This window comes from Astatotilapia calliptera, chromosome 7 (assembly GCF_900246225.1).
Source record: "Astatotilapia calliptera chromosome 7, fAstCal1.2, whole genome shotgun sequence".
NCBI lineage: Eukaryota > Metazoa > Chordata > Actinopteri > Cichliformes > Cichlidae > Astatotilapia > Astatotilapia calliptera.
The window spans coordinates 13,481,997-13,495,193 of NC_039308.1; the positions used below are offsets into that span (position 1 = coordinate 13,481,997).

General features: G+C 42.8%; 1 protein-coding gene across 13 annotated transcripts in view; it reads right to left on the reverse strand.

The window, feature by feature from the left end:
* Window positions 1-8,766: 8,766 nt before the first annotated feature.
* The window catches only part of mast4 (microtubule associated serine/threonine kinase family member 4), a 95,234-nt gene continuing 90,803 nt past the window's right edge, over window positions 8,767-13,197 (reverse strand). For all 13 annotated transcript variants that reach the window (XM_026173202.1, XM_026173203.1, XM_026173201.1 and 10 more), the window contains one exon: window positions 8,767-13,109. In XM_026173202.1, the coding sequence (XP_026028987.1) occupies window positions 9,472-13,109 (3,638 nt within the window). In that variant the 3' untranslated portion in view covers window positions 8,767-9,471. The remainder of the gene's footprint in view (window positions 13,110-13,197) is intronic.

Below are 13,197 nucleotides of genomic sequence, written 5' to 3' on the forward strand. Positions count from 1 at the left end.
GAGCAGAATCAACTATTACCTGGATGACCGAGCATGCATCAAAAAGTATTCTGCAGTATTTACAGTCCACCCCTGGCTATCGGTGCTCATAACACTCAAATATCATGTTTGGAAGCATCATTTTCTGTCCCAGATGGGATCAGGCAGCTCAGGTTAAGTCTCAGAGTATTTCAGGTACTGCTTTCATGTGAGATGACCTTAATGTGTCTCTGCTTCCATGTGCCACTGCAATCATGATGGCAGCACAGACTCCTGTCCTGCTTTTTCCTCAGGCGCAGAATCAGCTCCTGATCTGCACTAAGCCCTGGGCCTTAAATCCCTCTCAGACACTCAATAATGCGCTTCGCGTGGGACCACACCGGGGTCGTGTCACTCTTCTGAGCCCTGACAGAGGGAGAACCTTCTCCTCCCCCCCATCATCCTCTTTTATTTGTTCTCAACCACTTGGTCTCAGCTTTTTCTACTTTTTGACCTTCCATTCTCATTCCCCTCCACTGGCAGCTCTAAATATGACCGCAAATCCAAAAGGAAGCAAAGGAAAATCAAGAGGACCTCTGCAATGACTCTACCTTTTCTAACTGACATCACATCTAATTAGGCCAGTGAAATTGCTACAGTCATACGTGGCTCGACGGAACTGCATTAAAAAAAAGTCCTGCGGTCTGCTGAACTAAAAATAAAACAATGCAGTTGAATGTGAAACTTTCATGTGGCACATGTTCTGCTGCACTTTCAGATCAATGATTGACGAGTGTTCTGAGGAGCTGTGAAACTACAAAACAAACCTCACACGCACTAAGTGTGAATCACCGTCTGGCCGTTTCAAGCAGCGATGCACTGACTGTGCTATAAAAGACACAAAGTTCACATCAAGTGATAAATGACTTCCAAAAATATAGCAGCCAGTAATGATTGGCAAAATTCAAGCACCATGTGAACTGCGTGTAGTTAGCATGTGGGAGCCATTACTGCAACATGTACCAAGGCTTTTTCTGTTTTACTGATTGCTTATGAGGTGCACTCTAGAAATCTATTTGCACTGCATTTAAAGCTCTTTCTTGAAAAGATGCACTAAAGAGTATTTTTAATCTAACAATTGATTCAGTTGCAGTGTATGGCTTTATCATTGCTAATGACTTCCTTCAGGAAGTTTAGACTTTGACAATAAAAAGCTCTAAGTCTATGTGCAGCTTCTTGCACAGCAAAATTGGGTAGCTGGCGCACAAAGGTGCAAAAGTAAAAAGAAGAGAAACCGATACACAACGAGGGGGGGAATAAATAAAAAATAAAAATAAAAAGCAATTTATATGAATACATATATGTGAGTGAAACTATTTACATGGTGTATGTGTAAGAAACATTAAAACAGAAACACTGTGGGTCTGTATACAAGGGCAGTTATATAATGTAATAGATAAATAAGGGTGGAAGGGCTATGGTCATTTAGGGTGGAGATGGTAGTTCTACTGGGACCAAAATATTGCACATGAGCCAAAAGAATTGCACAGAACATGAAAAGACTGAGATGTTGCACATAGATGATCAACAGCAGTGTCAGAGTGGATGTGTTGGGGAAGTCTTTACACACTCTTAGTTTGCATTAAGAGTTCTGACAGCCCACGGGAAGAAGCTGTTCTTTAATCTGTTGGTTTTGCACCTGATGCATCTGAACCTTTGTCCAGGGGCAGGATGTTGAAGAGGTGGTGGTTAGGATGGAGGTGGTCCTATATAATTGCTCTGGCTCTGGAGAGACATCTTGAGCTGGGAATAAAGTCCAGGGAGGGGAGTGGACAGCCGATCCCCTAAGTTTGCAAGTTTGACCACATGTCTTTTAAACATGCTTTACAAATAAAGCTAACTTGACTTGGATCAACTAAAGACCCTTCATGGAGCTTTTACAACAACCTGACAGAACAGCAGAAGAATCACAGGGCTCAAAACCCCCTCCACCATCACTGCTGTGCCCATTTACAGAGGGAGAACGCAGCCAACGAGGTAGATCAGACATCTGAATGCCTCCTGGGTGAGGTGTTTCAGACCAACCACATCCAACAAAGACCCTGGAGCACACTCAGGACACACTGGAGAGATTAAATCTTTCAGCTGGCTTGGGAATGCCTTCAGGTGCTCCCAGAAGAGCTAGATGAAGAAGCTGGATAGAGGGAGGTCAGGGCATCTGTGGGATCTGCTACCTCCATGACCTGGATCCAGATAAGAGGTAACAAATGAATGATTTTGGTTGATTTGGTCCTGAAGACCACAAGCAGGAAAAAGAAAGAAATCTGATAGATCACTTCTAGCAACTCAAAACTACTAAACTAATGACATTTTTTTAAAATCAGTGTTCATCTGATCGAGTTGAATTATGGGTAAAAAGGAATTTAAAAAAAACATTGCTCTCTTTTCGTACTATTCAAATCATTTTCAAAGTCTATGTAGAGAGAGGCTGACTTTATTACCACAATGAAACGATGCATAGATGGATGACAGCGAAATCCGAAAATAAATACATGAAAAAATGTGTTATACCACAACTTCCTGCAGAACATCGAGCCAACGCCTAAAATGCTAACACTGATATCATTTCTTGGTCACACACGAAGCTGAACTCGAGTTATTGTAACAAAGGTAGACGGGCCTAAAGACAGTATCCTCCGTTTCTGAGCTCAGAGTGTACACAGTTTGTCGGTACACCCGACATTTAGCAGCATTACACAGAGACCACAATATCGCCGAGTCATACACCATCCTCTCATTTCACTGTAATCCAGGCCGCGAGGGTTTTAATCACTGCGCTCGTTGTATTTTGCCACACATGGAGACGACTCCCGTGTGCTCTGAAGGAGCAGTTCAGGTCCCAAAAATCTATTTCAAACTCCAACTCAGCTGTATTCACTTATAACTGTGTTTGTTTATTTAATTGTTGCAACACAAGCGTTCCCACAAGTCCTGAAAATAATATTCTTTTATTGGTATTCCACCCTGTTCATAACCTCTGCATTGTGTACTTTGTGCATTCACTTGCCCGAACTCAACCAAACGCCACCCACACATACAAACACTTTTGCTTGTGTCCACATTGCATCATTCATGTGACTTTGCACGAAGAGCTGTATCAACAAAAGTCAGGTACGCTGCGGCGACTTGAGCAGGGCACACATGACAGTTTGAGCTCTTGCATAATCGTCAGGGATCTTTTTTGCTTTAAGGAAGAAGAAATACTTAAATTACATGTCACACAATCTGGGCTGGGCGTCTATAATCAGCAGATCCAGGATAGTGGAATTCATGCTGCGATCACAGACTGACTTCATAGAATTTATTCCAGTGTACCGTGACACAGGCGAGTCTTTTCTTTCCTACTCGTTCCTCAGCCTGTTTGTGATGGCCCGCGCAAGCTCGGCCTGAAGCCATCAGTTGCAACATGAGATCTGAGAGCCGGGGCTGGAGTTTTGGCTTCTCCCCAAGTCACAGAATGTACTTGAGCAAATTCCAGCAGCAAAATTAATACGGGCCAGAGTGGATTTATCTATCTGCGTCTCAGATTGCATGCATCTAGAGGAACAAGCCGTCTTCCCGCTGCTGTTTTCATTGTCTTTATCTATAAAATTCTTTTTATTCTTTTGCTGTGTGATCAAGAATAAATAAATAAATAAAAAAACAGCCCACTAAACTCCAGCAACTTGTTACAAAGCTAGAGCGTGTACTGCCTGCATGTTTAAGTTACTTTTATTTATACAGCTACAACGGCAGCCCACTGGATGGCAATGATGTTTGGTTGGTCAGTCGACCGCTTTGCGCCACACTGATTTATCTCAGCAACAGTTTGATGTACTGCCATAAAACTGCATCGTGGCATTCAGGCTCCCCACAAGTTGAAACCTGCTTACTTTTGCGATCATCCAGCAGGCTCTGTAATGCCACCATGAACGTTTCACTTTAGTTTGTATATGAAGAACAATGACTGGATGGAAGGCCCTGCCAGAGATACTTTTAGTTTTCCTCACGCAACTCACTGTCCCCAGTCTAAAACAAAGACAAGTGTGAACTCTTGCACAGAAATTCATTGACATGAATCCTCATTTATTTTATACCAGTCAATTTGGCTCATTTGTTTACGATTAAACCCCCTGGAGGAACTTTAGTACAGCTTTGCTAGCAGTATGTAAACTAGCACTGTGAACAGGCTTTGCTAACACAAGTTAGTATTATTGGTACTAGCTATGCATGGACAATACTGGTTGTAATAATTTGACAAACTTGTTAGATGTCATATTTTGAACAATATAAATGCATAAAATTAAAAATATATTACATTAAAATAAATATGGATTGTAACATTCACAATGAAATATATAGAAGACTATAGTTGACTAAATGATGGTCATTATAGTCGCTTACTTTGATCGCTTGATCAACAACCAGCAGCCGCTCAGCTGCACAGGGAAGATTAAAAATTTGTTCAGACCATTAAAATACATAACAAACCTAAATGTCTACAATATAAACAAAAGTAAAAATGCGCACACTAAACATCAACAAACTAAACACATCGTGTCCAACTGAACTGCCACATGTGCAAATATATATACTGTTGGATTTGTATAAAATATTTGTATACACCACACAGACGCTACTGTCAGTGCCCTCAGCAGTGTTTATGCAAAGTTTTATCAAGATTCGTCCACTTGTCCCGGAGGAGAAAGGGAACATACAAACCTACATGATCATTAGCGTATGGTGAACATGCGAAAGCTTTTCGATATGATTTCAATGTCTACAATCTACATGTGCCTGTGAGCTTATGTGCCCCCTCCTTAAACTCAACACTCTGGTAATTAAAATGCACATGACTGTAAAAGCAGGGATGGTTTTGCAGGTGGTGGCCACAGACCACTGCTGTCACCTTCACTGATTTTTCTCTAGCTCAGACACGGCCTACCAGGAGGACTTGCAGCTGACTCAGGATCCGCTGGAGAGGTTTTCACTCTCGGCTGAGTTGGAAACACAGGTAAGCGCCACAAAACGGCTGGAGGTTGTTTTTTGTTTGTTTGTTTTTTAAGATTTATCCTCTGAGAAATACGACTGTCTGTAGAATACAATGTTCTGATCAATGCTGTTGATCATATCCATTTAAATGAATAGAAAGTGGAGCTTGGGGGAGGTTAAATGCATATTGTTGAGTACTCTCTACAATGTACGCATGTCTGTCAGCTCTCTCCCCCTTTAACCCCACAGCCTGCTGATAACAATGCACATGGCTGGTTACATCATCAGTAATAATATATTTAAATAACCTGGCAATCTATTAGATTATATTTTCAAAAGAAGCGATAGCGGATGGATGAATGCTAAAGGTGAAATCCCAATAGCCACTAGAGAAACTGATGATCTCCAATGAGAATTTGGTTTTCTCTTATATCGACTTCTTTCAGAGGCTACACAAAAACATCTGCATTTTTTCTCCTTTGTTAAACAAGCTAGTGAAAATAATTAAATGTGTCCCTGTAAAGCGGTGAGATGCTAAGAATGCTGAGGCTAAGCAGGATTTAGAGGTTCAAGGTCAACTAATTATTTCTGATACTGCAGCCATGAAGACGTTTTCAGAAATCTTTAAAGTTGAAGCATATGAAGGTTTTTGACCTGTAGCTGCACCAGCATATTTTCCCAGCACTATTCCCAAACACCATTTTTCCCACCAATTCCTTCCTCTAATTAATGTTTTTGCTTATTAATCAGGCTGTGCTTGCTGATCCATCTGCACCATTAATCATGAATGAAAAGACCAATGGGGACTTATTTCTCTGAGGCTCGCTCATCTGATTATTCCAGAAGCTCATAATATGTAAATGATAACATGCAGTTTTACTTTGAAATACACGATGAATGCAGATCAGTGTTCTTTGCATATTTATATTTGTTTAGATTTCTCAGTGCGCCACACTTCATTAATCGTCTGACTCTCTGCATGTTGCGTAACAGAGGACCTATTTGAAGAGCCCTGGCACACACACAGAAAGATGCTGCCCCCTTTTGGAATTGCATTACTTACCGTGATCAAGTGTAAACTTCCTGTATGTACATTTGATTCCAGTTAAACCAGCAAATAACCACAACTAACTGAAATGTGCACATTTCATCATTCAGAATATAAAATGGCATTCAGAAAAAAAAATATTGCTGTATTATATTTTGTCATGAATTTAGGTTGCACAACTACAAACTATTAAAGGGCTGCACATCTCATCCATAAACACAGTAACATTGTGTTGTGGCTTTAAGCATATTTATGGTAAATTCTTGTTTTTTTCTGATATATCTTTAACTACATTTTCAATTCAGGCTAACAAAAAAAACAAAACTGCAAAACAGTAACTCATAATTCCATTTTATTTTCAGTATTACGCAACATTAGAAGTATAAATATCTGTTTTAATATACAACATGTATGACATCCATAGAGCTTTCCTTGGGCAAAATACAAAACTCAAAACACTTTTATTGCACATATTCTAAAAGACAAACCAACATAAGCAAGTTCATCTAATACTAGTTTTGCACAGAGGAGGAAATAAAACGAAATCTGAAAAGACGAGAAGACAGAGTAGAACGTGACGTGAAGAGACATCGATTACTGCACAAACAAATCATGGTGGCGAGGAGGCAAACCTCGCACGACTAGAAACATTATCTGTAACACAGGACGCAGATTTGGCAAATCAACAATATACAAAATATACATCCATGACGCTTTGTAAACAAACACTGAATGTGCTTTAAAGATTTAAATGTGTGTCGTCACAGGAAAGGAAAACGTGAGTGTTGGGGGAATGAAAAAAAAAAAAAACCTAAAGTGAGGGATTCATAAACCGCTCTGCTGCACTCACCCTTTGAACTTAACATTGGTAAAGATTAAGGTGCATTTATTACTATCTCACGATACATTAGCAATACTTTTACAATATCCAATGCAGCTGAACATTAGATTCTTTTAACATTAAAATCTCTGCTGTCAATCTTGGTTTTCACTTTCACTCTTAGACACATACTGTGTGGAACATTTAGATTTAGACCGTGACCTCCGGACAACACGGTGGATCTGGTTTTATACAGCCAGCACAACAGAGCTAATGATGCTAATACTAGTGTCCTAGGCTACTTTGTGGTTTTCATTTAGGGTTTGCAATTTAAAGGCATCTACCATATAGAAAAGTGTGTAAATGGTAGCAAGTGTATGCGGATATACAACAGCCTATATGTGTAGTACCACGGTATTAGCACACCAACATGAAATTCACATTCATAGCTGAAAAGTTTGTGGTCACTTGATGAGTTGATGGGAGCAGTTAAACGTGACATTGTGATCAACTGAATCATCTAAGGGAATATTTGCATATGCATCCAGAAACACGTTTTAGGAAGCTATGGCACATTGTGTAATTAGAGCAGATCATTATCACTTTGAAAGAGCGACCGAATCTAAACAGCTGGTTAAAGGAGCAATACTTTTAGCGAGCTGATTGTCTGGAGCGTCGGCGTGGGGAGGTTTGACTAACGAATTTTCCTCTGAAATCGATGTTGATCCATTTCGTGAGGCAACACAAGATTTCATACAAACTGTGTGTACGACTCATCACAGAACAGCGCAAAGTGGCTCTAATGGCAATCGAAAAAGAAGAAGAAGTGCGTTTACAGCTGAATGAAAGGACTCGAGAAACAGAGTCCAGCTTCATTAAATGATACCTGTAACAGCAAACTGTGCAGCACTTTTCCCCCCCTTTCTTAGAACGACAGTAACGTGACATGTTTCACAGGAAAGTTCTTTTAATCTTTAGACTCAAATCAAACCCACAGCATTTATACTCCAAACATCATTCTAAAGTATTGCTTCTTAGATTGGTGAAACAATTTTTCAGGTTTGCCAACAGATCAGATAGTGTTTGAACAAGACAAAATTATACAAGGTCAGACAGTAATGAGCAGATATGCCATTAATGTTTGTTTAAAAAAAGAAAAGAAAAAAAATCCAGCTCAAAGTGACCTCAAACTTTCAAGCAGACATGAACTATGTTATGCAAAGCCATCATAAAATCTTCGCCCGGGTGGAGCTTCTTTATGAAGCATCCAAAACACCAAAACCCTGACAGCAAAGCACTTGAACATGAACCGCTTCAGATCGTGTTTTACTCGCACAAGTGACCTTAACGATAGCGTGGACGTAACCCAGAGACGAGGCCCACGGCTTCTAGAAATCTACTGCTGTGATTACTATGCAGAACTGCTGGTTCATCTTCCTCAAACACAATGTCCCGTATTTTACAATCTTCAGAGCTTAATCAGCCAGTGAACACATCATCAACAAAGACATTCTTGGAGAAACGCTGACAGCCCTCACAGTTTTGTTATATAATGCTACATTTTTTTTTTCTGTTTTTAGAAATAGCCCCTCATGCCCTCTCCTCTCTTCAAGTTCATTTTGGAACATGTGAAAACATGTTGAAAGTCACACAGAAGAGGAAACGTTTGATGAGACACACTGCTGTAGCTTACTTTAGACCACACAAGCAGAACATGATACTCTTAATACTTAGCATACAAACATGACATATGAAGAAAATCTATACATATAATACAAACGACAATCATGTAAGCCCATGTATCCCTGTTTTACAATGGTATCTTATTTACACTATATTGCATAAAAATCAAAAATATATGTACAAGATGCCAGAGGAATGTGAATAAACACCACATCTTGCTTAAAAAAAAAAAAAAAAAAAAAGCAAGTCTGATTTCCCATATATCTAAGGCCCCTTCACTAATTTATGATTTTTAGAATCCTATCGTGATCCTATAGTTACTTTGTTTCAGGTTTTAGGTGAAAAGCACGAGATATAGTGCGTTTCTTTTGTGTACCACTGTACGAAACCCAACATTAAAACAATCTGATCATACTGAACGTTAACAACACAACTGCTCGACAACATTGTGTGGTCTACTGCATTAAAAGACTTCAGATCCTCCGAGTCTAGAAGAAAGAGTGCAATTCAAAACTGCTTATGGCACAGACTCTCGTACATCACGGCCTTTACAGGTGTCCTCCCCGTTGCCCCTTAAACACACTGATTGCACGAAGTGTTCTGCAACGAACAGAAAGAAATCCTCCAAACATTCGATTGACATGAAAGTAAAACTTCAGAAAGGATCGGCAAATGATCGCCTACATTCAAACCTAGAAACATCAACATGTTGTTATGAATAATCATATTAAACACACACACACACATGCACACACACACACACGCAGACTTTCCCTCTCTATCAGCTTGTAACAGCTTGCCTGGTCCTCAAATAAACAAAAAAAGAAGGCATGATGATGATTGCACAAATCAATCCCAACTTTTTACTTTATCTGGATTATTTGAAGCAGTCACGTTTTTCTTTTGTTTTTTGAAATCATCACTTTCCTCTTTACTTTTTGTTACTGGAGCTACGCGGTGACTCCTTCAGCTGCTTGCACCTGCTCGTGTCTCTGTCTAAACTGTCTTTAGCTGCAGATGGAGAAGCCCTGGAAGTGTCTCTCTTAGTGTTTTTCTGTGCAGGCGTGACTTCTTGAGCGGTTTCCTTTTTCTTTCTTTCACCCTGCTCCTTCCGGAGAGATGATGCCGGTTTGTCTGGGGTGGTGGTTCTGGTGTCCGGGGGCTTGTGACTGTCCGGTTTGACCACTTCAGACTTGGGAGCATCCTTGGATATCTTGACTGCAGGCTCACAACTGAAGCCTTTGCCTGAGGTGTCTGCGCTGCTCGGTGGTTCTGTTTTCGCTGGAAGTTTAGGCAGCACAGCTGGTGGGTCGGGCTGAGAGGACACATCTGATGGCGGCAGAGGCTCCTTCCTGAGCTGCTGAGATGTAGTGAGAGGCAGGGCGCATTCTTTTGTTTTGGGGTCACGGGGGTCTTTAATAACTGTGGGGTGGTTTTTAGGTGAAGTGTCTTTAGGTTTGGAATCGAGAGTTTGTTTAATTGCTGGAGCTGCAGCAGGCTTCAGAGCTGATGATGTTTTAGGAGGGAGAGATTTCAGCTTAGAGTTCGGGACGTCTTTGACAGCAGCAGAACATTTGGGCTGTATTTCTCGCTGCCTCGTGTCAGCATGAGTGGGCAAGGGCTTCGCTTGCACAGAGTCTTCACTCTTTGCGCCATCGCCGGCGGATACCGGCGAGGCTTCTTTCCGTTTAGCGTCGTGGGTTGCTTGAACGTGTGAAGTCGAGGGGGCAGACTCCTTAGGCAAATCCTTCTCTTTTGAACTTGGACTTCCTTTGACAGCTGGGACGGGAGGAGCTGCGCTCTCTTGTGTTTTTGCTTCCTTCTCTCTCTTCACAGACGTGGGCAGCGTGGGCTGCGGGTCAGGCCTCGACTTGCTTTTGGGACTCGAAACAGTTTCACTTGTAGCTGTCGAACCTGAACTTTTGAGCTTTGCTGAAGGGACCACAGTGTTTTCTTTAACACTGACAACAGACGTGCAAAGTTGTGCATCGGACGATCTGTGTTGTGCTTTTTCAGTCGGACACATCTGTGATGGCTGCTCTGAATCTTTCACAGCCGCTGTATTCTTCGTCTTTGGTGATACGTTAACGTCTTTCTTCTGCAGCGACATGCCACTGTCCTGTACTGCAGCAGCAGACACAGTGTTATGCTTTTTGTTCAGTGTGGCATCTGTAATAATATTCAGTGAAGTGGCCTTGTTTATCGTACAAACTTCTTTCTTCTGCTCCACTTTTGCAGCTGTGGAACTTGCACTGTTTTCCGTCTTGGAGCCCGAGCTGCCTGCATCTCCAACCAGCTTCACAGATGAGCTGACAGATGTTTCACTGTGCTCTGATTTACTATCAGGTAATGCTCCAAACGCTGATGCCGAGACAGAAACTCCTGGTTCTGTATTTGAGGAACAAATGTTTGGCACATTCGCTGGAACATGTACCGATGCAGAGTTGGTCTGCACATTCGCCTCAGAAGCGGGTCGTGAGGTTGTGTCTGAGCTCTGTGCTGCAGTTTTTCTCTTCTCACAGCTCTGAAGTTGACCTGTATCCAAAACTGAGTCTGCACTCTGCTTCAGTGGCCCAGTCAGAGGTTTACTAACAGCTCGAGCCTCCAGTGTTGTAAATGGAGGGGAAGTTTTTAAGTCTACCAAAGAGACTGCTGTCTTGGAGCTGTCAGTATTTTGTGATGTAGTGTCTGGTATCTCTTCCTGCTGCTCCACCTCATCCTCCTGATCTTCGTTGCTCACTTCCCGTATGGAGGGTGTTTTTCCACAGGAGGAGAAGTGGGAGCTGTGTCGAGGGCCTCTGTGCTCATGGCTGGCTTTCATACCGGTCCTTCCTTCTTGTTTAACACTAAAAGTTGAGGGATCTGCTTTGCTGTTTGAGGCCTTCAATGACTCGCCTTGTCTATCCTGTGTTTTCTCACCACTTGCATTGACTTTCATTTCTGTTGCTGAATTATTTGATTGCTCCTTGGAGACAACAATGCTGTTTACAGAAGAAACGGTTTCAGGGCTTAGAGAACAAGTTAGGGGACTCTTCATCTTGTCTGTGGTTTTTGTTTGGGGGATGGTTATTTGCCTTTCAGTAGGGCTCTGAAGTCGTATTGGTGGGTTTACAGAAACTGTGTCACTTGTGTTCTCTGCCATCTTGGACAAACAAGTTTCTGTTTTAGAAACTCTGGGTCCAGAGAGCAGACCAATGTCCAGGGTGCCCTCAAGAGGCTTTAGAGAAGAGACGTGGCGTCCTTCAAGTTTATATTCAGATGATGTTTTTCTAAGCGGAGACTCTGCAGAAGAGATAAGATGGAGTTTCTCCACAGCGCTCTCTCCTCTGCCAGAGAAAAGCTTAGGGGCCAGACCTTCAGGGCTCGAGTGGACGCTTCCCAGTCCGGCCTTCATGTGGTCGTGAGGCATGGCCGTGTCCAGCTGAAGGCTCTTCGATCTCGTAGAACCAAAGTGGAGGTTCTCATGGAGGGTCGAAGTCAACCGACACATGCAGTCTTCTCGTTCTTCGAATGACAACCTCTTCCTGGTGAACTCGATACTGGGAGCTTTGAAGTCCAGTCTGTCTGGCTTCATGCCGTCTTTACCCTGTCGAGAGTGCTGCCATTCTGGGTGACCAGAACACAGAGCCGATCGCAGCGCTCCATCACTTTCACTGCTGCCACCAGAAGGCTCAGCGATGCCTTCACTGACACGTGTGCTCAGCTTTTTATACAGAACGTCTTTAAGAGTTGAACTAGCAGCTTTAGCCTCCAGCGTTCCAGACTCCGGGCTGCTCTGCACTTTGTTTTGGCTTCGGACCAGAAAGCCTTCGTCCCCATCATAAGCACACGGTGCCGATGAATCGGACTCATGCAGAGCATCTTGCTTCTGTAGAGACTCCCTCCTCTCTGACCACTCCTGTCGTTTCACAACCATCTTGGACTTCAGTTTTTCCTTGTCGAGCTCTTCTATAGACTCCTGCCGGCCCATCTTACGGCTGATTGGCCTTTTTAGGCAGCCCTGCTCGACAGGCCGTAAACGAGTGATTGTCAGTGGCTCACAGGCTGCTTCATCCACACTCTGCAGGCCGGTGAAATCGCGCTCTCCTGTCCTCACGTCCTCGTCCTGCACCTCTTCTTGGGTCACTTCTAAGCTGCGTTTTCTTGGGCACAGGTGCTTCTTTTCCCCTGTGTAAGAAGGAGACAGCTTTTCTTCAGACTGAACACGCTTTAGGAGAGGTGAGCGAGGCGGTTCAGCACTCTTGGGGCGGACAATGTGTCTCACAATTGTGGGTGGGGAATGAATCTTGGCTGGAAAACCCTGGGTTGTTTTGGAAATGGCGACAGAGTGTCCACTGAGAAGGGGAGGGGGTGAGCGCTGGGGAGATGTTGGCTGGGGGGTAGGTGAAGGCGTGCGAGCCAGTGGAGAGAGGGGAATGCTACCGGCAGACTTGCGTCGACCCTGACGAAGCCTCTGACCTGGCAGTTTGGGGCCGAGGCCATGCAGGGTGCTGGGCCGAATGTGGCCTGAGCCAGCAGGGGAGTTGGGAGCACTGGAGCTGGGAGAGCTGCTCTGGGATGAGTTGCCACCTGAAATATATAAGCACAAAACACCCAAAGGATATTAGAGGATAAACATTAAGTAACATTCAAGCTGTTATCAAAAATGAGTTCAAAT